The sequence below is a fragment of the Macaca fascicularis genome, chromosome 20 (assembly GCF_037993035.2).
Source record: "Macaca fascicularis isolate 582-1 chromosome 20, T2T-MFA8v1.1".
NCBI lineage: Eukaryota > Metazoa > Chordata > Mammalia > Primates > Cercopithecidae > Macaca > Macaca fascicularis.
Window position 1 is genome coordinate 19,302,725 of NC_088394.1, and position 25,692 is coordinate 19,328,416.

General features: G+C 44.1%; 1 protein-coding gene and 1 long non-coding RNA gene across 14 annotated transcripts in view; one reads left to right on the top strand and one right to left on the bottom strand.

Annotated features, from left to right (window-relative positions):
- IQCK (IQ motif containing K) overlaps positions 1–25,692 on the top strand; it is a 138,711-nt gene that overhangs the window by 33,611 nt on the left and 79,408 nt on the right. For 7 of the 12 annotated variants that reach the window (XR_010583863.2, XM_005591379.4, XM_065537298.1 and 4 more), the window contains 2 exons: positions 10,977–11,029; positions 11,164–11,241. The exons of 4 other annotated variants lie outside the window; for them this stretch is intronic. Coding sequence is in view for 7 of the 8 variants with exons in the window: in XM_005591379.4 (XP_005591436.1) it covers positions 10,977–11,029; positions 11,164–11,241 (131 nt within the window). In the remaining variant the exon portion in view is untranslated. Of the gene's footprint in view, positions 1–10,976; positions 11,030–11,163; positions 11,242–24,691; positions 24,805–25,692 lie in introns of those variants that run through there. One more of the 12 variants, XM_074027850.1, reaches the window with a different exon arrangement.
- On the bottom strand, positions 7,973–25,174 carry LOC123570459 (uncharacterized). 2 transcript variants are annotated; one of them, XR_012429320.1, is made up of 4 exons: positions 24,682–25,174; positions 20,444–20,552; positions 10,421–10,482; positions 7,973–8,767 (listed from the first exon to the last, which is right to left on the bottom strand). It is a non-coding gene; the product is annotated as an uncharacterized lncRNA (long non-coding RNA). The 2 variants fall into 2 exon arrangements; XR_010583866.2 differs by lacking the exon at positions 7,973–8,767 and adding an exon at positions 9,032–9,220.

The window sequence follows — 25,692 nt, forward strand, 5'->3', positions numbered from 1 at the left end:
AACTGCTATATTAAACAGAGCTAGCTCAGTGGCTACATTACAAACTTCACCTGGAAATTCTTTCTGATGCATCTCTGAAAATATTTTGAGCACTCAGAGTAAAGTTAATCATTTTTACTGTAAGCAATTTTTGATAAAAGGCTTATATTGTTAGCAGTAAAAAGTAGTGGAAAGGCAAATGAGTTTGTTTCAGCTGGGGAGTATTAAGTATGCAGAGCTAAGATTTCCTTATTTGCTGGAGTTAACTCTTTGAGGGCAGGTCCTGAACATGCCTGAAAACCCCATGCAAACTGCCCTAAAGCAGAAAGGGATTGTTTTCTTTCTTTCTGTCTTTATATATTACTTATTTATTTTTTGAGATAGGGTCTTACTCTGCCGCCCGGGCTGGGGTGAGATCATAGCTCACTGCAGCCTCAATCTACCCCAGCTCTAACGATCCTCCCACCTCAGCCTCCTGAGTAGCTGGGACTATAGGCATACATGCCACCATGCCTGGCTAGTTTTTGTATTTTTTGTAGATATGGGGCTTTGCCACGATGGCCAGGCTGGTCTCGAACTTCTCAGCTCAAATGATCTGCTTGCCTCAGCCTCCCAAAGTGTTGGGATTACAGGTATGAGCCACCATGCCTGGACCTTTTAAAAAATGTAGACAAGAGGCCCAAAGGGAGATGTTCCAGCACAGCTTGATCTGGTGGCCCAGATGATGTCTTCATGACTGCTCTCGCTCTTCCTCTCTTGACTGCTTCCTCTGGGTTGGCTTCACCCTCAAATGGGCCCTCATCTTGTGGCACCAGCCTATGTCCTATAAGGCGCAAGTGTAGCAGAGAGAGAGAGAGAAAGTCTCTCCCAGAGTTTCTCTCTAATTGAGCCAACTCAGGTCAATTGCCTGAGTAATTGGTCTGGGCATAGTGGCTCACGCCTGTAATCCCAGGCACTTTGAGAGGCCAAGGCAAAAGGATAGATTGAACCCAGGAGTTCCAGACCAGCCTGGTCAACACAGCAAAACCCCTGCCTCTACAAAAAAAAAAAAAAAAAAAAAAAACCTTTTGAAAATTACCTGAGCATTGTGGCATGTGCCTGTAGTCCTAGCTACTCAGGAAGCTGAGGCACGGAGATCCCTTGAGCCTAGGACCCCAAGGCTACAGTGAACTATGATCATGCCATTGCACTCCAGCCTAGGTGACAGAGCAAGACCTTGTCTCTAAAAATAAAATAAATAAATAAATAAATTAATTAAAATACCTTCTTTGGAATAAGTCCTTGGAACTAGGGAAATTGTGATTTAGTGGCATGTTAGGCAAGGAAAGGGGCCCCACCCAAAGCCCATAGTTTTTGCTGGGGAAAAATGGATTCCTAAAAGGAACTCAGGGTGCTGTTACCAAAATAAGATGGAAGGGATACTGAGCACATATCTTAGTTAGGGTGCATTATGTTGCAACTGGCAGGAAACTGACTTAAATAATACAGAGGATTTATTGGCTCAGGAAACTAGAAGGCCCCAAGGTAGAGAGGGAAGGCTTCAGGGTTGGTTTGATTCAGGAACTCTGTGATATAACTAAGGAGAACGTGGTTGTCTCCTGCCTCTCTTCTTGGCCTCTAGCAGAGTCAGCTTTATCCCGGGGCTGGTTTCCTTTGGATTGGCAAAACAGCCGCGACCACTGCCTCAGCTTTGTATCCACCTACTACATCAAACAGAAGGGGGCCAGCAAACTGTTTCAGGAAAGTGAAGGAAATTAACTTCCCAAAAGCCCCAGCACACCTCCCCTGACATCTCATCACTCTGAAGTGGGTCACATGCCCATTCCTGATTCAATGCATCCCTTTGGCCAGGATAAATGTGGACCAGATTGGCTCAGGTCTAGGTGGGGTGAGGTGGGATTATCTCACCTGCCTTATCAGGGTTCACACCTGGAGCTGAGGCAGAGTTAACCATCTGCACCTACTGTCACTTACTACCCAGGTCAGGAGCTGCAGGGTGGCAGTTTGGGGGCATTTAATTAATAACCACACTGGGGCCGTGCCTTATTCATTTTCTTTATCTCCTGTGTTTAGCACAGGGCGTGCACACAGTAAGTAAATGTTGAACAAAGTCAGACTGGAACAATGCACTTTGCTTAATTTGGAAAGAAACCAGTTTTGTGCATGAGTAAAATGATGGCTGAAAATACATTTTATATCAGTTTTAAATATGGATTAAATGTGGACTCTGGGTAGAGGCCATAAGACCGCCTCTTTTCCTATCTTATTCCATGCAATGTAAAATTTTCCTTTTTGGCTTTTGGTTGCTCATCAAATTCCATTACAGTGAAGTCTATTGTAGACCATAGTTGGTATCAGGAAACTATTTCTAACTCCGGACAAGTTCTTTGATGATCTCAGGACACTAAAATTTGCTACTACGAATAATTCTGTACAATTACAGAATTTTTTTTCTCTTTCTTTCTTTTCTTTTCACATTCCTTGCCCATCTCATAGTCATTCATTGTAGTTATTTTCCTTTTTATAATTAAATACCTGAATATCCTTTAAAAAGTACAAGGGCTTTGGTCAGTGAGGGAAGAAACTCTTATTTCCTGGTCTTGACCAATAAGGAAAGTTAGTAATACCATCAGCTTTTGTTCGAAAAAAAATTCTAAGGAGTGGAAACAATAGATTCTGGCAGGAAAGGTGTGGTAGAATTATTTTAGCGTGATCCCTTTTCAGCCAAAACACTTTTTCAAATGACCCTGTGGCCCAGGCTGGAGGTCTTGGTCAATGTGATTAGTGCATGTTTTGAACTTCTTTGGAGAAGTATTAAGTTTTCTCTAATGAAATGCCTTCTCAGTGGAAAAAAAAATGTGACTACCGGTTTGCAGTTTGCTATAAATATTTTGGCATCTGGTTACAGGCCAAGTGTATGCTTATTTCTAGGATCATAGTTATGGATGGTTTCATCGTGTCTGGGAATTCTGGGGTATCTGGAAATATATTGCGAAAATAATGTGGGGGAGGAGGCTGTGATGTTCTTCGTGTATGCCACATCCACAGTCCTTAACTGCTGCTCTTTGTTCCTACTTTATCCATGTCCCCATCACCCAGACTACAAGTGACTGAACCGGGAATATGAATCAGGCCCTTGGGCAACCACTCTTAGATGGCAAATGACTGTGAAATGGTCTACCCAACAGGGATGGTCTCTCTTGGGAGTATCTAACTAGTCCTATCAGATTCTCCCATCTGGGGAGTGGGGATGTCACACTGCAGAGAGAACAGGCAGACCGTAGCACAGGGAGAGGGGGACACCTAGAGACAACCTTAAAGGCAGAGAAAGGAGGACAGAGAATCAATTAGGAGAGAACAGCAGAAAAAGCAACAGCAAGCAATGAAAGGAGCCATGGCCAAGGAGCTGAGCTCCACATAACCATAACTAGAACCAGAACCGTTGTTGGGTGACTGTAGCCTCGCCTGTACCCTGAACAGCCATGAGCAATGGTCCAGTTCTTCCTGAGACCTGGCTCTGTCACCGGCCAGAGAGATTCTCATTTTCCCCACCATTCCTTTTACCTGTGCAGTCACTCCCTGTGGTTATACTTCAGATTATACTTCAGAAATATTTTTGGCCTCTCCCTAAGGGAGGTTTGACCATGTGACTGACTGCTTTGGTCAGCATGACATATGTCATTTCCAAACACATGCTGAAAGAGTCAAAACAGGCCAAGCGCAGTGGCTTACACCTGTAATGCCAGCATTTTGGGAGGCTGAGGCAGGAGAATGACAGGAACCCAGGAGGCGGAGCTTGCAATGAGCTGAGATCGTGCCACTGCACTCCAGACAGCTGCCTTGTCCCTTCCATCTATGGGTGCCATCTATGAGGAACCAGACACCAAATCTGCCAGCACTTTTATCTTGGACTTCCCAGCCTCTAGAACTGTGAGAGAGAAATGTTTGTTGTTTATTAGTCACCCAGTTTATGATATTTTTGTTATTGCCACCTGAATGGACTAAGACATGAAGTAAACTGAGCATATTTCTATTCCTTGTAAGCCCAAAGAGCCTTAACCAACACAGTGCCGTAGCCAGCCACACTTCAGTCCCCTGGACTCACAGCATATGCTTTTAACTTTTCTAGGTGGAGTTATATGAGTCATCTGACGCTGATTCCATTGCTTTTTAATGCTAGCTGTTTCTCTTTCCAGCCTTCGGTCCTCCAGTGTATCTCGTCTACATGCATCCAGTATAAAAATTGGTACAAAATAATGTCTGGATTGAACCTTTATTAATTTCTGCATTTTTGGCTGGGCACTGTGGCTCATGCCTGTAATCCCAGCACTTTGGGAGGCCGAGGCGGGTAGATCACTTGAGGCCAGCAGTTGGAGGCCAGCAGTTGGAGACCAGCCTGGCCAACATGGCAAAACCCCGTACCTATTAAAAACACAAAAATTAGCCAGGCCATGGTAATCCTATGCCTACGCCTGTAATCCTAGCTACTTGGGAGACTGAGGCTTGAACCCAGGTGGTGGAGGTTGCAGTGAGCGGAGATCGTGCCACTGCACTCCAGCCTGGGCAACAGAGTGAGACTCTGTCTAAAAAACAAAATTCTGTATTTTCTCTTTTAGAGGTCTGGGTCTTTTTTGATGATATTTTCCTCCCATTTCCCTTCTCCTCCAATTTTATTATTTTAAAAATCAGATAGATAAACTGAGAGAATTTTGGAATGCATTCCCACGTATCCACTGCCTTGATTCTACAATTTCCATTTTGCTTTGTTTATTTTATCACATATCTATCCACGAACCCATCAATCCATCCCTCTATTCATTCATCTTCGTTTTCTGGATGCATTTCAGAGTAAGTTGCAGACTTTTGAGGACATGATGATGCCTTAACCCTTGACACCTAGTCTTTTTCCTTTTAATTACAGGTTAAAAGAATATTTTTAAACCTTGTTAGAGGCTGCCTTAACTGTTCCCTCTGCTCTCCCAAACTTGAGCATTTTCACCCTTTAACAATCAAGGGCTCAGTGTATTTGCCCACATTACATAAACCCTGTGTGCCCTCGCTGTCTAAATCTCGCTCTTTAATTTCTTTCTCTCCTACTTCCTCTCTTACTTCATCACTCACCACAACTTTTCATTTGCTTTTCCTTCTCTCTTTCAGCTCCTCAGCAGATAATTTTTAAACTAAACAACAGCTGAACAATATCCCCACTGTTCCACATGTCTGGGTATGCATAGCACGTCCACGCTTGCCCAGAACAGAAGGAAAACACTGTTTCTTCCATTTTATTTCTTTGCATCAAAAGTGATTAAATCTGTGTGCATGACCTTCATACATCAGACCGTTTGGCTATTTAAAAAATCTATTTATTAAAGTCAAGCTGCATTCTCTTTGCAGAAGTAATCTTTACCACTAAACGACGTGATAAATGCCGAGGGAACAATGCATCTTTTGTAGGGCAGGAGAGAGACACTGCCATCCAACAATTGCCAGATTGTTTAAATTATCATATGGCAATTCGGGCTAGTTACATATTTGCATTGTTATACAAGTATTTTCTTATTTTGGTTAAAGATGGCTTTTTGAAGGGACTCCTATTCTTGCAGGGCAGATTAGAAGACCCTGTTACATGGTCTGATACATTGCATTTTATTATGCCAGCCAGCAGCATTTCCATTTTTTCATAAAGGGGTTTCAGCAATGAGGTAAAAGATTGCAGATAATCTCCAGTAACTCAGGCACTACAATATTTTATTTACTAAAAACTCCAATAAAGATTTCAGTAAAAAGTGTGAAGGAGCCTTTTCTTTTTGGTGAAACATCAATTCCACAACGATTGTTTCAACCTTATCTTGAATTATAAAGCTGAGTTTTCCATTTCAAAGTAAAGAGGAAAAAAGAAAAAAATTATGGAAACATTTTCATAGTAAAATATTGTGGGAAGAAAGTAAAGAGAAATTGTCCAGAATTATATTAGCAATTCCTACTTTTAAATATCAGAACCTGTGTACATGAGTTTTTTCTTGCCTTGATGCTTGAGAGTTGAGTGGCGAATTCATTCATTCATTTACTCAACGGGAACTGTTCACCTGCTGTGTGCAGTGCAGTCAATTTTTTTTAATTAGTTACTTTTTTTTTTTTTTTGAGATGGAGTCTTGCTCTATTGCCCAGGCTGGAGTGCAGTGGCGTGATCTCAGCTCACTGCAACCTCCGCCTCCCAGGTTCAAGCGATTCGCCTGTCTCAGCTTCCCGAGTAGCTGGGATTACAGGCACGTGTCACCATGCCTGGCTTATTTTTATATTTTTAGTAGAGATGGGGTTTCACCATGTTGGCCAGGCTGGTCTCAAACTCCTGATCTCAAGTGATCCGCCTGCCTCGGCCTCCCAAAGTGCTGGGATTACAGGCGTAAGCCACCATGCACAGCCTCAGTGCAGTCAATTAAGCACTAGGAAAAAAAAAAAAAAAAAAAAAGATGTGTGGCCTGTCCTCACAGAGCTTATGATTCAGTAGGGAAGATAGACATGGCAGACCCGTGTTATAGTCTCAGGTGCTATGACAGAGACGCACACGGAAAACTGGAGTAGAGCCCTCCCTAAACTTAAGAGGGTGAGACTGGGCAAAGTGGTCCATGTCTATAATCCTAGCGCTTTGGAAGGCTGAGATAGGAGGATCACTTGAGCCCAAGAGACTGAGACCAGCTTGGGCAACACAGTGAGACCTCATCTTTCCAAAAAGTTTTAAAAATATATTAGCCAGGTGTGGTGGTGCACGCCTTTCGTTCCAACTACTCAAGAGGCTGAGGCATGAGGCAGGAGGATCTCTTGAGCCCAGGAGTTTGAGACCAGCCTGGGCAACAGAGTGAGACCCTGTCTCTACAAAAAGTTTTAAAAGTATATTAGCCAGTGTGGTGGCATATGGCTCTAGTCCCAACTACTCAAGAGGCCGAGGCAGAAGGATTGCTTGAGCCCAGGAGTCTGAGGCTGGAGAGAGATCATGCCACTATACTCCAGCCTGGGTGACAGAGAGAGACTCTGTCTGTGTCTCTAAAATTAAAAAAAAAAACATATAATTTTTTTTTTTTTTTGAGATGGAGTCTCGCTCTGTCGCCCAGGCTGGAGTGCAGTGGCCAGATCTCAGCTCACTGCAAGCTCCGCCTCCCGGGTTCCCGCCATTCTCCTGCCTCAGCCTCCCGAGTAGCTGGGACCACAGGCACCGCCACCTCGCCCGGCTAATTTTTTGTGTTTTTAGTAGAGACGGGGTTTCGCCGTGTTAGCCAGGATGGTCTCGATCTCCTGACCTTGTGATCCGCCCGTCTCGGCCTCCCAAAGTGCTGGGATTACAGGCTTGAGCCACCGCGCCCGGCCAAAAACATATAATTTTTTAAAAAGACAGTGAGAATGCTCAGAAAGGCTTCCTGGAGGCATCATGAAGGATAAATGGTGGTTAACTGACTGGAGAAGACAGTAATAGTGCTTAAAAGTCTCTGTGTTTCAAATAATAAACAACCTAATGCAAACTGGCTTAAGTGCAAAAGAGAATATTGATTCTTGTACCTGAAAGGTCCAGGGAATTTTGGCTTCAGTCATAGCTAGACCCAGGATCTAGTAGAGTATCATCAGGGATCTGCCACTGTTTGTCTACCCAACAGCATCTCCCTTCTTCATTGTTAATAAAGCCCCAAATTTGTTCATTCTCAGTGGAACTGCTTTGTCTTTCAGGAGTGGCTGGGTTTAACTCATTACATCTGCGACAATCGTGTTTCCAATACAGTCGTGTTCTGAGGTCTTGGGAGTTATACTTCAATATACTAATTTTGGGGTGATACAATTCAACCCTAAACACTCAGCCTTTCCCTTCTCCATTTCTCTCATCTCCTGCTGGTATCTCCCATTGACTGGACCGATCTGGAGGGTATGTTATAGGAAAGGGGTCCTGATCCAGACCCCAAGAGAGTTCTTGGATCTTGTGCAAGAAAAAATTCAGGGCCAGTCCATAAAGTGAAAGCAAGTTTATTAGGAAAGTATAGGAATAAAAGAATGGCTACTCCATAGATAGAGCAGCTCCTAGGGCTGCTGGTTGCCCATTTTTATGGTTATTTCTTGAGTGTGTGCTAAGCAAGGGGTGGATTATTCATGCCTCCCCTGTTTAGATGATATAGGGTAACTTCCTGACATTGCCATGGCATTTGTAAACTGTCATGGCCCTAGTGGGAGTGTAGCAGTGAGGATGCCCAGAGGTCACTCTTGTCACCATGTTGGTTTTGGTGGGTTTTGACCGGCTTCTTTACTGCAACTGTTTCATCAGCAGGGTCTTTATGACCCGTATCTTGTGCCGACCTCCTATCTCATCCTGTGACTTGGAATGCCTTAACCATCTGGGAATGCAGCCCAGTAGGTCTCAGCCTCATTTTACCCAGCTCCTATTCAAGATGGAGTTGCTCTGGTTCACGTGCCTCTGACATTTCCAATAAGGTCACATTCCGAAGGGGTTATACTTCACCATATGAATTTTGGGGTGATACAATTCAGCCCCTAATACTCTGTCTTTCCCTCCTCCATCTCTCTGATCTCCTGCTGGTACCTCCCATAGGATGGACCCATCTGGAGGGTATGGGAGCCTGGTTGATGTGAACCATGAAAAGCAGCTTCCTGAGGCACAGAGCAGGGTAGAGAGGGTGGATCTGGAGATGCAAAAAGGATATCCAGGACACTCTGTAGCATCTTTCTTCTTGGGAAGGATCTCTCCACATGGCAGCCAACACCTCTAGACTGACTTGGTTCTTAGCTCCTGCTATTTTTAAAAGAAGACACAGAGATTTTGTCACCCAATTTCCATAACAATTCTCTAAAAGAAGTTGACTGGTATTCTTTGGGTTCCAAGAAGAAACTTGAAATGGAAATAGAAGACAGGATATCTGGTGCTCCACCCCATTGCAGGCTCAGCTTATCTTCTCCCCTTTACTCTGGGATGTCTTTTCCCTTGTGGCTTACTAGGTATCTATCCCTTAGGGGCTGCATTCAGCTGCCTGTATTGAACATTCAAGAACAGTGGCAATAAAACGAATGAAGTTTATTTCTCCTTACACATTTAGATGTCCAGAGTAGGGCAGGCCCAAGCTGGTACTGTGGCTTAAGGAAGACGCAGGCTCTTTCTATCCCCTGCTTCACCATCCTTAGCACGTGGCTTTGGGCCTCATGGCTAAAAGGGGCTGCTCCACTTGCAGCCCCACATCTGTGTTCCAGCCTGAAGAAGTGATATGAAACTTCAAGGAGGAAGGGGCAGCAGAAATCAGGAAAGCAGAATTTTCTCAGAGGTCCCTAGAATACGTCTGTTTCTATCTCATCGGGCAGAACTGTATGACATAGCTGTCCCTTGCTACATGGGAGCCTGGGAAATGTAGATCTTTGGCTGAGCTGACTGCCATTTGGAAGCAATCATGTTCCTGTTAATAAGGCTGAAGTGGAGAGTGGACCTTGGGTGGAGAGCTAGCAGGGTCAGCCACACCGCTGGTGGCACCTGTGTGCGGGGTGTCTCATGAAGGTGGCACTCAGACCCAAAGGACTGCTGTTCAGAGGACTTGAGTGAATCTGGGGTAAAGCAATATTTACAGTTACTCATAAAAGAGAAGCATAGTCTAAATTTAAATAACAAAATCCTCCAATTCCAAAAGTATGTAATAAACCCCAATATGAGCACTGTCTTTTATTAGTACCTAATGTCAGAAAATGTGCTTATTGAAAGAGGACTAAAGAAATGTCTTTAGAATTCTTTGCCCAAGTTACTGTTTCTTGATGTTCTTATAAATCTCATAAAGGATTCATGCATATTTCATCTAACACAAGCAATCAATTAACCTCCTTTCCTTTTTCCTACTCAGACATGTGGGCAAAGTAAGAATATACAGTTGACTCCTAAACGATACAGATGCCAAACCCCCGTGCAGTAAAAAATCCACTTACAACTTTGGCCGGGCACAGTGGCTTACACCTGTAATCCCAGCACTTTGGGAGGCCAAGGCAGGGCAGACTGCTTGAGCTCAGGAGTTCGAGACCAGCCTGGGCAACATGATGAAACCCTATCTCTACAAAAAATACAAAAATTAGCCAGGTGTGGTGGTGTGTGCCTGTAGTCCCAGGTACTGAGGAGGCTGAGGTGGGAGGGTCACTTGAGCTCGGGAGGCAGAAGTTGCAGTGAACTGAGATCACGCCACTGCACTCTAGCCTGGGTGACAGAATGAGGCCCTGTCACAAAAAGAAAGAAAGAAAATCCACATAAAACTTTTGACTCCCTCAAAACTTAACTACTAATAGCCTACTGTTGACTGGAAGCCTTACCAGTAGCACAAATTTTGTATGTTATATGTATTATATACTATATTCTTATAAGTAAGGTAGCAAAAGAAAATTTATTAAGAAAATTATAAAAAAGAGAAAATATACTTACCAGTCATTAAGTGGAAGTGGATCGTCACAAAGGTCTTCTTCCTCGTCTTCAGGTTTAGTAGGCTGAGAAGGAGGAAGAGGAAGGATTGGTCCTGCTGTCTCAGGGGTGGCAGAGGTGGAAGGGGAGGCAGGAGAGGCAGGCATACTTGGTGTTAAGTTTTTTGTTATTTTGACACATAGTCTCACCCTGTTGCCCAGGCTGGAGTGCAGTGGCGAAGTCTCGGTTCATTGCAACCTCCACCTCCCAGGTTCAAGCAATTCTCCTGCCTCAGCCTCCTGAGTAGCTAGGACTACAGGCGCCCGCCACCATGCCTGGCTAATTTTTGTATTTTTAGTAGACACAGGGTTTCACTGTGTTGGCCAGGCTGGTCTCGAACTCCTGACCTCAAGTGATCCACCCACCTCGGCCTCCCAAAGTCCTGGGATTACAGGCATGAGCCACCACACCGGCCGGTGTTAAGGTTTATTGAAAAGTGTCATGTATAAGTAGACCTGTGCGGTTCAAATCCATGTTGTTTAAGGGTGAGCTGTAATTTAATGATCTCTTCTCTCTTTAGAGGAAAAGAACCAAATTCATTGCCTGTGATTTTCTGACCGAGTGGTTATACAAGTAAGTTGTTCATGTCTGACGATTCAGTGATCCTAAGAATTCAGTCGTGTTAATTTGCAAGCAGAATAGCAACAACTGACTTGAATTCTTGCTTATTGTTTTCTTGTCAATCAAACATATGGCATCGTGACCAGCCAAAATCCAAAGAGGGCAGGGGAGCCATTCACAGAATTTTTCTCCATTCCATTTGTGGAGGAGTGGCTAAAGCAACAGTAAGTATGACACAAGGCTTTGAATAATTTATTCCTAATTTAATATTGCATTAATAATAGTTTTCTTCAATCTAAGAGAACAAACTGATGTGATCCATCCAGGACTTTGGGCCAGTCATACTTCTGACAATCTTGTCTCTAGTTATTCTTAGCCTAGGCTAACCTTATCCTAATCATGCCAGTAATTTCATTCAAGAAGCACTCCAGGAAACCAAAAAAAAAAAAAAAAAAATTCTTATCCTAAGTAATTTATCCCTTCATTCCCTTCATTTTTTTCTCTCTCTCTGACTGTCATTATGTCTCAGGAAATATGACTAAGCTTTTCTAAATACTTAGAAAATACTAAAAGAGCTTAAATAGTAAGTTACCTGCATCGATTCTCCATTTACAGTATAATAAAGAACATGACAGATAAAATTAAAACTCTTCGACCATTCTAATATGGGTTTCCTCCCCACATTGAAGTAATCAGTTCAGACGACAGTGCAACCTTCCAGACCTCTTATTTAGCTATATAAAATCAGTTTATGCTGCTCTATCTATGGAGTAGCCATTCTTTTATTCCTTTAATTTTTTAATAAACTTCCTTTCACCGGGCACTGTAGCTCACGCCGGTAATTCCAGCACTCTGGGAGGCCAAGGCAGGTGGATCATGAGGTCAGGAGATCGAGATCATCTTGGCTCACACGGTGAAACCCTGTCTCTACTAAAAATACAAAAAAATTAGCCAGGAGTGGTGGCGGGCACCTGTAGTTCCAGCTAGTTGGGAGGCTGAGGCAGGAGAATGGTGTGAACCTGGGAGGCAGAACTGGCAGTGAGCCGAGACGGTGCCATTGCACTCCAGCCTGGGTGACAGAGTGAGATTCCATCTCAAAAAAAAAAAAAAAAAATTGGTTTATATCTAATCAGGCATGGTGACTTATGCCTGTAATCCCAACACTTTGGGAGGCCGAGTCAGGTGGATCACTTGAGATCAGGAGCTCAAGACCAGCCTGGCCCACAGGGCAAAACCCCATCTCTACTAAAAATACAAAAATTAGCTGGGCATGGTGGCACGTGCCTGTAATCCCAGCTACTTGGGAGGCTGAGGCAGGAGAATCGCTTGAACCTGGGTGGTAGAGGTTGCAGTGAGCCAAGATCACACCACTGCACTCCAGCCTAGGGGACAGAGTGAGATTCTGTCTCAAAGAAGAGTTTAGATTCTCAGTTCTCAGTTGTCACATATTTTACTTAAATCTGCCCTCTTTGAGAATGCCAAGATGAACAGACCTTTGGCTGACTTTTGCAATTTTGAGAATTTAAAAAACCCCAGATATTAACCAGTTTTTTTTTTTAATCTAAGATTACACATTGAAAGGAGAGAGACATCGGAAAACCTTGTTTCTTATTTAGCTTTTAAACCTGTGCCTGATTTTATCCGCTATGAAATGTATAGCCCAAAATTTATTGATTTACATATATTTTTCTAAGACAAGTTTGAGTATCATTCTCTGAGTTGCTGCTTTGCCTTGAAGATAAAACATTTTTCCATTTGTAATAACCAATGAAAAATAATCTTAAAAATAAGAGAACTTCTCTAATAAGAATCCTCTTAGATTATTGATCCAAATATCTTAATTTTAAATGGCACTGATGTCCACAGGATGCTCATGTAAATACACCGTAAAGAAGCAGTAGCAGTCATTTCAGCTGCACTCCACAGGAACAGAAACACAAGAGCTCTTGCTTTAACTGGCATTTGTATTCTCTACATCCATTACCTTTCAAAGAGATGCCCAGATGCATGATAAAAATTAAAGTGATATTAATCTATTTGATGCAATGAATATCTATTGAACACCTACCCAGTTCAACTGAACAGAGCTTGGTGCTGTGGAAAAAACAGAGATGAATAAAGTATGGCCCTGGCCCTTGGGGTGAGGGAGACGTGTTTACGACTTGCTGTACTTTCTGTAGTGAGTGTTGTAATACAAATGTTAACAAAGCATTAAAGGGAAGTGGGGAAGCATGAGACCATCCACGTGCCCTTCCTGGTGGGCCTGGAGCCAGCCCAGCTGGGGCAGCGGCCAAGCTGGTTAGTGCCCAGATTTGGTCCAAGGCAGGAACTCAAATGCTGCATTCTTCTTGTCTCAAGTAGGAATAGTCAGAGAAGCAAGTAAAAACCAAAATTCTTAAGGAGAACAAGGTAGGAGCCGGGAAATATCCAATCCAAGGATATTGGCTCAACCTTGGCACTATTGTCATTTAGGACTGGATAATTCTTTGCTGTAAGGAGCTATGACCTGTGCATTGTAGGATGTTTTGCAGCATCTCTGGCCTCCACCCACTAGATGCCAGTAGCACCCTCCTACCAGTTGTGACAATCAAGACTATCTCCAGACACTACTGTATGTCCCCAACGGGAATGAGGGAAAATTGCCTCTGGTTGAGAACCTCTGATTTAGTCCAGTAGTTTCAGAACTTTAAACCAGCACTTTGGGAGGCCGAGGTGGGCAGATTACTTGGGGTCACGAGTTCGAGACCAGCCTGGCCAATGCAGTAAAACCCCATCTCCACTAAAAATACAAAAATTAGCCAAGTATCGTGGTGCGTGCCTGTAATCTCAGCTACTTGGGAGGCTGAGGCAGGAGAATTGCTTGAATCCAGGAGGCAGAGGTTGCAGTGAGCCAAGATGGTGAAACAGGAAAAGTTACCTTGTCCCTCTCGCAGGGCATGCAACGGGGATGTGGCTTGCTTCTTCAGTGCCCTGCTGCTCAAACCTCTAGGGGAGCATACAGATAGGCAGGTTGTGGGGCTCCCACCCAATGGCGGTGTCTATAGGTGAATTTATAGCTGAAGCCCCAGTGGGCATATGTTACCGGGTGCTCTCTTAGTTTGCCATCTGTAGGCGGTTTGTGTTAACCAATTCAATTCACCCTCTACCTTGTTGCAAGGACAGAGGAATTTCTGTATCCCAGGTTCTTGCCTTTGTGTACCGGAGGAATCAGATCACACGTGGGCTTGGAGAATGAGTGCAAAGTTTTATTGAGTGGAAGTAGCTCTCAGCCAATGGAGGAGCCAGAAGGGCTCCATGGTTTTTCCCATGGAGTTGGGCTGCTGGGCGGCTACAGCTCTCCTCCGACTAACTGCCCTGGCCAAACTCAGTCTCATCCTGCCAGGTGCCTGTGCCTGTCCCTGTGCTCTTCTGCCAGCGTGCTCCTCTCAACATCCTCTCGATGAGCAGCTGCTTGTGTCTTTTTACACTGATGTGTTTCTGTCCACGTTTGGCTGCCTGTGTGTCTGCCTGCTAGGGTCTCGGGCTTTTATATGCCCAGGATGGGGGTGCGTGGCAAGCCAGGGTGGTCTTGGGAAATGCAACATTTGGGCGGGAAATGCAACATTTGGGCAGGAAATGCCCGTTCTCATCTAGGTCCCTGGGGGTGGAGCCCTAGCCAAGGACCACGCCCTCCTCTATGCAGCACTTCCCCCACCACCTTCTGTATTATTTAAAGGGACCACGATCTTCCCTTCCCAGCACTCCTGTATCAATGGTACCACTGCACTCCAGCCTGGGTGACAGAGCAAGATTCTGTCTCAATAAACAAATAAATAAAATAAAATCACCCAGGGAACTTTGGAAAAATATTGGTACCTAACTTCACCCAGATTGATCAAATCATAATCTTCAGGTATAGCCTGGGTGTTGTTTTTTTGCTTTTTTTTTTTTTTTTTTTTTTAAGCTTCCTAGGTGATTCTAATATATAGCCAGGATTAAGAGCTTATCCATCCATAGGATAGAAAAAGCGCTGCATCCAGGAACTAATGAATAGTATAATTGAGTCATTTCTTCACTAAGTGCTTTGATACATGCCATCTCATTTAATCTTCACAACAACACTAGGATGTAGGTACTAAAGCTGAGAGCCCACAGCTGGGAAGTCAACCATGAAGTGAGACGGGACTTGGGCAAATAAGGTGATTATACGAGTATTATGGATGGACATTTTGAGTATGGCTTAATGATACAGATTGGATGAAGATTACTTTTGAGGGGGAGACTCTGTCAAGGCTTTTTAAAGGAAGTGAAATATAAACTACAGTATACTTTAGGCAGAATTAGGAGCCTGAGCTTTTGGGATAGATAAACCAGTATTCAAATCTCCACCATTGGCTGGGTGCAGTGGCTGATGCCTGTAATCTCAGCACTTTGGGAGGCTGAGGCAGGCAGATCACCTGAAGTCAAGAGTTTGAGGCTAGCCTGGCCAACATGGCAAAACCCTGTCTCTACTGAAAATACAAAAATTAGCTGGGCATGGTGGTATGCGTCTGTAATCCTAGCTACTCAGAAACTGAGGCAGGAGAATCGCTTGAACCGGGAGGCAGAGGTTGCAGTGAGCTGAGATTGCACCACTGCATTCCAGCCTGGGTGACAGAGTGAGACTCTTTCTTAAAAAACAAAAAAATAAAAAAACAAAACAAAACAAATCACCACTTACTGATCCTATGATCTTGGGCAAGTGTTTATCTATTACTGTGTAACAAATTGCCCCAAAACTTAGTGACTTAAAGTCACAGATATTATCCTATAGTTTCTCTGGGTCAGGAATTTGGTAGCAGCTTAGCTGGGTGGTTGTGGTTCAGAGTTTCCCATGAGGTTGTAGTCAAGATGTCACAGGGGGTGCAGTCATCTGAAGGCCCAACTGGGGCTGGAGGTTCTGCTTTTAAGATGGTGCACAAATATGGTGCTGGTCGTTGTTTGGAGGCCTTAAATTTTCCCCATCTGGGTCTTTCCATGAGCTGCTTGAGTATCCTCATGAAATGGTGACTGACCTCCTTCAGAGTGAAAGATTTGGGCACAAGAAGGAAGCATGGTACCTTTCATGACCTAGTCTTGGAAGTCACATACCTCCACATTCTATTAGAAGCAGGTCACCAAGTGCCACATTCGAGGTTTAATAATTAAGCTCCACCTTAGGGAGGGAGGAGTATCAAAGAATGTGTGGACATATTTATTTTAAAAGTATCACAGCATGTCTGTCTCTAGGCCTCCAGTTCCTTATTGGTAGATGTGGTAGTTGTGAAGATGTGGTGAAATGATACAGCTACAAATGGGATCGTGAACAAGCCCAACTTATAGTAACATGTGGCTTACTAAATGGTGAATAGTGGCTTATTGCCGTTGGTGAACATTGTGACCTTCCAGACCAAAGACCCAAAGATGGGAGAAGAGACAAGATTTGGTCCAGTCACAGGAAACCAGCATTGCTAGCTCCTGGAGTGTGTGAGGACATAGGGATGAGATGGAAGCTATGGCTAGAAGGCAGTTAGGAGGTGGATTATCGTTTTCAGTAAAAGAAAGAAGTTTGGGCATTATTCCATAAGCAGGAGATCATTCAAAAGGCTTTTGAGCAGAGGTAAAATAGGATTAGGCTGTTTTGGAAAGATAATTCCTGAGACAGTGCAGAAGACATCTGAGATTGGGGAGAGCCTGGAGTTTGGGCTACTAGTTCCAAGACTGTCTTTACAGCCGTAAGGTATTGAGTTAGGGCCATGTTAGTGGAAAAGGGGGGACATGGGATGAGTAGAATGGATGGATGACACAGGATAAATTTAGGGGTAAAGAAGGGGTGTGCCTGAAACGGTGAGATTTGCTCCTGGGTATGTGGGCGGCCCATAATGGAAGCCAAGAGACCCAGCCAAAAGAGCAAGTGCAAGGGTAAAATAACAATTCCTGTCTGGGGCACATTTAGATTGAGGTGCTTTTAGGATATCCATCCCAGAAACATTGGCCTAAAGCTTAGAAGTAGGATATGAAGAGAAATGGTTTGGGAATCAAGAGCCCCACATTGAATGTGTGGATTAAGTCAAGATGGACAAGGGCCGAACTGAGGGGTAGCCCAGAGTTGGTTCCAGAAGTTCAATGAATGGCACATACTCTAAGTCATGTGTTTGGCAGTGTAACGATGACTTATCTTGAAGCTGTGTTTGCAAAGCAAGCCATTGTTTCAACTTAGAGTCTATGTTGATTTTAAATGACTGACAGGGAGAAATAGGGGTGTGTTTATTTTCTATTGCTGCTGTTACAAATAACCCCAGAACTGGTAGCTTTAAAACAACACAAATGTATTACTATACCATTCAGGAGATCCAAGGCTTGACTTGGATTTCACTGGGGTAAAATCAACGTGTTGGCAGAGCCTAAGTCTTTTCTGGAGTTTCTAGGGGAAAATGTTTCCCTGCCTTTTCAAGCTTCTAGAAACTGTCTGCATTCCTTGGCTAGTGGCCCCTGCATTCCTCTTCAAAGCCAACAATGTTGCATCTCTCTGACCCTCTTTCTTAGTCATATCTCTCTGACTCTTTCTTTTTTGGGGGGCGGGGGGGACAGGGTCTAACTCTGTCACCCAGGCTGGAGTGCAGTTGTGAAATCTTGGCTCACTGCAACCTCTGTCTCCCAGGTTCAAGTGATTCTCCTGTCTCACCCTCCCAAGTAGCTGGGATTACAGGCATATGCCACCATACCCGACTAATTTTTGTATTTTTAGTAGAGACAGGGTCTCATCATGTTGGCCAGGCTGAACTCAAACTCCTGACCTCAAGTGATCCACCTGCCTCAGCCTCGTAAAGTGCTGGGATTATAGGTGTGAGCCATCTTGCCTGGCCTCTCTGACTCTCTTTTGCCTCCATCTTCTACTTTTAAGGACTCCTGTGATTACATTAGCTTACCTAGATAATTCAGGATAACCTTCCCATTGCAAAATCCTTGACTTAATCACATCTGCAAAGTTTCTTTTGCCATTGTCAGGTAACATATTCACAGGTTCTGGGAATTTTTTGGGAGGGATGAGAGGGTGACAAGGTCTCCCTCTGTTGCCCAGGCTGAACTGCAGTGGCACAATCACAGTTCACTGCAGCCTTGACTTCCTGGACTCAAGCCATCCTCCCACCTCAGCTTCTTGAGTAGCTGCGGCTACAGGTGCATGCCATAGCACCCAGCTAATTTTTGTATTTTTGGTAGAAACAGTGTTTTGGCATGTTGCCCAGGTGGGTCTCAAACTCCTGAGCTCAAGCAATCTGCCTGCCTTGGCCTCCCAAAGTGCTGGGATTGTAGTTTTAAGCCACCATGCCCAACCAGTTGCTGGGAATTTTGATGTAGACATCTTTAGGACCCAAATTCTGCCTACCACAAAGGATAATGGAGAATGTGGAAAAATTTAAAGTCCCTTTCTCTTAGAGATCACCTACATGTTGCTGAAGATCGCTTACATTTTAAAATACTATTCCAGGTTTTGTATAATAAAAATGGTACATGCTGAGTGAAAAAATTCAAACAAAGCAGAAAAATCAAAAGAAAAAGGCACAGATCACCCAAGAGCCAGCCTCCCAGATATAACCATTGTTGACATTTTGGTGAACTTTTCAGATACTTTTCTATGTATCTCCATATGTATACAGATATTTAAAAAATGTGTAAGTATTCCTCTGAGACCAGAGCTAAGAGTGAGAGAGACGTTGAGGTGGAGAAAGAAACACCGAGGAAGTTCATGGTGGGTGCTGTCACTCACGTTCACATTCATGTAGGTGTGAAGGCATCTGCTGAGAGGGAGGCAGAGGTTTATGGAGGAGGGGAGGGGGTTGCAACAGCTGTTGTGGTGAAACCGACAGGGAATCAATGAGGGATAAATAGGGATGGACCAGCTGATGGCCTGAATTTGTGGTGCATATAAACAGCCTGCTTATGTGATTGTCTCCAGCAACCCTCCACAGCTCTGGAAAGGGGGTGGAGAACAGATGGTTGGTAAAATCAGGGTTGAAGACTGGCAAAGCTGATCTAGTAAAAGGTCTAGACTGGGCCCAGGGGATCGTAGGTACAAGTGAAAGCATTGTTTCCTTTTTCAAGAATGTCTTATATTTTTAAATCATAAATTACCATATTTTCTGAATTATGTTAATGCTTTAGCAACCAATTTTCGAAAGAAATCCTACATTAGGTGTTCACATTGAAAGTAAGAAACATACCAAACTCAGAAACACTAAGATGAGGGTAGTGAGGTCCATCTTAGAATCAAGACAATTTGTTTTTAAAGATTCTAATGTGTGGATCTTTTTTTTTTTTTTTTTTTTTTTTTTTTTTGAGACGGAGTCTGGCTCTGTCACCCAGGCTGGAGTGCAGTGGCGCGATCTCGGCTCACTGCAAGCTCCGCCTCCCGGGTTTACGCCATTCTCCTGCCTCAGCCTCCCGAGTAGCTGGGACTACAGGCGCCCGCCACCTCGCCCGGCTAGTTTTTTGTATTTTTTAGTAGAGACGGGGTTTCACCGTGTTAGCCAGGATGGTCTCGATCTCCTGACCTCGTGATCCGCCCGTCTCGGCCTCCCAAAGTGCTGGGATTACAGGCTTGAGCCACCGCGCCCGGCTAATGTGTGGATCTTAATTGGATCCCAATTCAAAGAAACGATATAAAAAATTGGAGACAGCTGAAAATTTGAACACTTAATAGTTGATGAAATAAAAAATTGTTATTTAACATATGATGATGAGAATACTGATTTCATAGTCATGATTAAAAAGTTATGACTTTTTAGAGAAATATGCCAAAATATTTATATATGAAATTACATATTCTATGGACAGCGGTGAGGGAGGGAAGCTACCATTAACTGACATGAAGAACAGTATAATTGAAGCTGGTTGATGGAGACATGGATTCATTTTAATTTTTTCTGTCTACTTTTGTATAGCTTTTAAAATTTCTTTTTTTTTTTGAGACGGAGTCTCGCTCTGTCGCCCAAGCTGGAGTACAGTGGCGCGATCCTGGCTCACTGCAAGCTCCGCCTCCTGGGTTCACGCCATTCTCCTGCCCCAGCCTCCCGAGTAGCTGGGACTGCAGGCGCCCGCCACTGCGCCCGGCTCATTTTTTGTATTTTTAGTAGAGACGGGGTTTCACCGTGGTCTCGATCTCCTGACCTTGTGATCCACCCGCCTCGGCCTCCCAAAGTGCTGGGATTACAGGCGTGAGCCACCGCGCCCGGCCGCTTTTAAAATTTCTATAACAAAAATTTTTTAAAATGAGATTAGGGCCAGGTGCAGTGGCTCATGCCTCCTAGCACTTTGAGAGCTGAGGCAGAAGAATTGCTTGAGCCCAGGAGTTTGGACCAGCCTGGGAAACATAGTGAGACCCCATCTCTATAAAAAAATCAAACATCAGCTGATCATGATGGTGCTCACCTGTGGTCCCAGCTACTCAGGAGGCTGAGGTGGGAGGATCTCTTGAGCCCCAGAGGTTTAGGATGCAGTGAGCTGTGGTTGTGCCGCTCAATCCAGCATGGGTGAGATACTGTCTCAAAAAAAAAAAATAATTAAAAACACATTAAAATGAGATTGTTCAAAGCTCCTTATGAGCACTTGATAGTGTAGGAGATGTGCCCTGGGCGGGGAGGTATCTACTGGAGGGCAGTGAACCAGGAGGGCTGGGGGCCATTCCCTACTGGAGGTGGCTGGAGTGACGGACAATGGAGGTCTGAGTTTTCCTATGATCATGCTGAGAAACTCAAATGGCATTGAGGGAAAATGGCCCAGGGGGAAGGGGAGATGGCAGGTGCAGCCCAACTGACAAGTGTTGTGGTGCTGAGAAGGTCTCGGTCACCCCTCCAGAGACCTGGCTCTGAATGTGCACAATTTCCCAACCAATTCTCTTATGTTAGTCTCAGGTAAATCCAACCCCCCCACCAAATCTACACCCATTTTCCCCAGAAACAATGAGAAGGAGGATTAACATGATCAGAGTCTTGAGTTTGTTCTAAAGAACAAGTCTCCAATAATCTCAGAGTTCCTGGGGAACAAGGACATGGCTTTCTATGTCAAGGGTCAGCAAACTTTTCTGTAGAGGACAGTAAGTCTTTTGGGCTTTGCAAGCCACAGACGGTCTTTCAGTTACTCAGCTCCCTAGTTGTGTCATGAAAGCAGCCATAGATGTACCATATGTGAATGAATGGGTGTGGCTGTGTTCCAATAACACTTTATTCACAAAAACAGGTGGTGGGCCAGATTTGGCCCATGAGCTACGGTTTGTTGATCCCCTGTTTCAGGTGGACACCAATAACCTTCCCAAACCATGGTCTCATGTAAAAGCAAAAAAAAAAAAAAAAAAAAAAAAAAAAAACCAACATAATTAGAAGTAAATAATAGGTGGGAAAGATGGAAGGAGAGAAAAGTTTATGATTGCATCAGGAATTCAGGAACTTGATATGTGACAGTCTTCAGTGATGAACCATTCTAAGATGTGACCTTTCTGTTGGGTGGCTGACCCGGAGGGAAGGTAGGGGTCATTGGAAACATGTGGACCCAAAGTCATGGTGTTGCAGGCATTATCAGCATAGATAATGAAGTAGCTGAGAACACTAGGGGGAGACAGCTGAAGAAGATGGCTGTGAGTCAAATCCCACAGTTGCCAAAGGAAGTGTAGGAATGTTCTGGAAGTCAAAGAAGTGGCAGTGTAGTGTGGTCGTTAGGAGCTTGGAAGCACTAGAATCACACCCCTGCATTCTAAACCCAGCTCCACCACTTCCAACTGTATGACTTTGGGCAAAGATGACTTAATGCTTCCAGCCTCAGTTTTTCCATCTGAAAAATGGCCTTTCATCTGAACAAAGTTCCCCACCTAAGAGGAATCCTAGTGCCAACTATTATAATATTTTATTATTGGTACTTATACCAAGCAGGTATGTTCCAGCTAAAGGGAAATATTTGTATTATTTGTTCATTTATTGAGCTAACACCTTTTTTTTTTTTTTTTTTTTTTTTTTTGAGACAGGGTCTTACTGTCTGAAAAAAAAGACAGGGTCTTACTCTGTTGTTCGGGCTGGAGTGCAGTGATGTGATCTTGGCTCACTGCAACTTCTGCCTCCTGGACTCAAGCTATCCTCCTGCCCCACCCTCCCAAGTAGCTGGGACTACAGGTGTGCACCACCATGCCTGGCCAATTTTTGTAGATTTCACCACATTGCCCAGACTGGTCTCGAACTCCTGAGCTCAAGTAATCCGCTCACCTTGGCCTTCCAAAGTGCTGGGATTACAGGCATGAGCCACTGCGCCCAGCCAGCTAATAATTATTGAATGCTTAAATATGCTCTAAAATTGTGGAGCAGGCATATTCATAAGTTAGCTGGCTACCATTTATGAAACATCTACTATGTGCCGTGGAAACATGACACATGGAAACAGACACACATGGTTCCTGTTTTCATGGACAGACATACTGTGTATAGTTGAATTGAAGTGTATGTGTACTTCATTTATGCCAATTCATTGATATGCTCTTGGGAAGAAGAGAGAAAGACAGAGAGGGGCAGAAAGGCAAAGGGATAAGAATTTTTAAGACCAGGCATGGTGTCTTACCCCTGTAATCCCAGAACTTTGGGAGGCCAAGGCAGGTGGATCACGAGGTCAGGAGTTCGAGACCAATCTGGCCAACATAGTGAAACCCCATCTCTACTAAAGATACAAAACATTAGCCAGGCGTGGTGGCACGTGCCTGTAACCCCAGTTACTCGGGAGGCTGAGGGAGGAGAATCACTTGAACCTGGGAGGCAGAGGTTGCAGTCAGCTGAGATTACGCTACTGTACTCCAGCCTAGGCGACAGGGTGAAACTCTGTATCAAAATCCCAGCACTTTGGGAGGCCGAGACGGGTGGATCACGAGGTCAGGAGATCGAGACCATCCTGGCTAACCCGGTGAAACCCCGTCTCTACTAAAAAATACAAAAAAATAGCTGGGCGAGATGGCGCGCGCCTGTAGTCCCAGCTACTCGGGAGGCTGAGGCAGGAGAATGGCGTGAACCCAGGAGGCGGAGCTTGCAGTGAGCTGAGATCCGGCCACTGCACTCCAGCCTGGGAGACAGCGAGACTCCGTCTCAAAAAAAAAAAAAAAAAAAAAAAAAATTTTTAAATGCAAGCAATTCTTGCCATTGTACTCTAGAGGTGATGTACAAAATAGGACACATGACTCAGCTCTTTCCTCAGTTGTTTTCAATTTTGTATACCCCTCATAACATAAGCAGCTCATAAGGCAACTACTTCCTTCTGTCTGTCTGTCCGTGTATTTATGTATTTGCTTACCTACCTACCAAACATTTCCTTAGTGTTTACTTGGGTATTATTCTGGGCACTTTACAAATATTACCTAATTTAACTTACATCACAACCCTACAAAGTAGAAAATCATAGTATCCGCGTTGTATTAGGCTAGGCTAGGCTAGATTGCAGTTATAAACAATACCAAAATACCAGTGGCTTAACGCAATAACAGCTTATTTCTTGCTCACAAAAAGATTGTTGTAAGTTGGATCGTCCTGTTACTTCTGAGGTCACTGACGCAAAGGAAGAAAAGAATGTAGGAGGTCCCTCAGCTCTTAACCTTCTCAGTCTAGAAGGTTCTTAACCTTCTCACCTCTCTTTACAGAGTATGGCTTCAAACCAATTGCAGGGGAGGCAGGGATACATAAAGGAACATGTGGATATTTGGTGAACACTAGCTGTTCTGGGCACAGGCTTCTTTTTTCCCCTTTTTTTTTAGACTGAGTCTACTTCTGTTATCCAGAATAGAGTGCAGTGGCACGATCTAGGCTCACTGCAATCTCTGCCTCCCCATTTCAAGTGATTCTCCTGCCTCAGCCTCCCAAGTAGCTGGGGCTATAGGCACCCACCACCATGCCCAACTAATTTTTGTATTTTTAGTAGAGATGGGGTTCCACTATGTTAGCCAGACTGGTCTCAAACCCCTGACCTCAGGTGATCCACCTGCCTCGGCCTCCCAAAGTGCTGGGATTACAGGCATAAGCCACTGCATCTGGCCCACAGGCATATTTCTAAGAAAGAACTGAGGCAGAGAGAAATTAAGTCTTTGCCCAGGATCTCAAGCCAGTGCATAGCGTAGGCAGGATTTGAACATAGGCAACCTAGCTGCAGAGTCTACGCACTGTTAAGAGCATGGCTAATTACTCTGCTCTACTGCCCCTTCTGTCACCTGATCCTTAAAGTGATCAGTAATGAGACAGGGAGAAACCTGGCTGTATGAGACAGATTGAAAGATACCATGTCTCGTGCACGGTGGCCATGCCTAGAATCCCAGCACTTTGGGAGGCCAAGATGGGCAGATCACCTGAGATCAAGAGTTTGAGACCATCCTGGCCAATATGACGAAACTCCGTCTCTACTAAAAATACAAAAAAAAAAATTATCCAGGCATTGTGGTGCACGCCTGTGATATGCCAGCTACTCAAGAGGCTGAGGCAGGAGAATCGCTGGAACCTGAGAAGCAGAGGTTGCAGTGAGCCGAGATGGTGCCACTGCACTCCAGCCTGGGTGATACAGCGAGACTCCATCTCAAAAACAAATACACAGACAAAGAAAAAAATGATCAGCCACATACTCTAATTGAAGTGTGATGAGGGTGTTTTTGTCCTTACCTTTCAACAGGGGTGGATGATGTCATATCTCCCGTTGGCTTCAGTCCTGTTTATGAATCCAGCACCATCCTCTTTTGTAGTATATAGTCGTGACTCAACCAGCAAATCAGAGGCAATGAAATTATTTGCTAGCACATTAAGAAGAGAAAAAGTTTAAATTTCTATTTTGGCCAAAAAGAATGGCCCTGAGAATCGGTCAGATTCATTTGCAAAAATAAATAACTAAATAAGCAAAAGTGCTCCACTGCCTTTCTGGTGTCATGTCCCAGAAGGGAAGGCTCATGAAAGACATCATTAAAACTGAGACCTTCAATGAAACAAAGATTGTGTTTTTGAAAAGAAAAGGTTGCTTTGGGTGAAATGTCTTTTCAGCTAAGTTTTATCCTTGAATAAAAAAAAAAAAGGTGGTGGAGGTGCAGGGAACCCATGATATGTTCATGTTGATGAAAGGTATCTTGTGACCAAAAGCGGAGGTGAAAACAAAAGTGTCACCGTGTCATTTGAGGACAAGCTCCAGCCGTATGATGATCTATTTGTGCTGAGGCTGATAGTGGAACTGAAAATGCTCCTGCCTTCAGAGTGGCACAAGAAACTGCATTTCATACTAAAGATTATAATTAAATGGTGGCACGGCGGAAAATTTGCTGTTGTGCCCTCTTGATAGAAAAAAAAAAATCCTTTTATTTTGTCTTATAGAAGAGTAGATTTCTGTGTCAGTAATTTCGGAGGCCAGAGAGTCCCAAGAGGATAGTAAATCATCTTTGCTTTTTATATTCACATTCATCTTCAAATAGAGGGAGGAAGGAAAGCTGTTTCCTGAATTTGGGACATGCTGAGATGTATAAACTCTCTAGTGACTCCCTCTTGCTGGAGGTTTGACATGTGGGTGGCCCTTTCTCAGGGGCACTCAGTACTGCTTCCGTTCTTTCTTCCTGCTGTTTCTCCATGGCTGTTTAAGAACCAGTTCAGGGCTGGGCACGGTGGCTCATACCTGTAATCCTAGCACTTTGG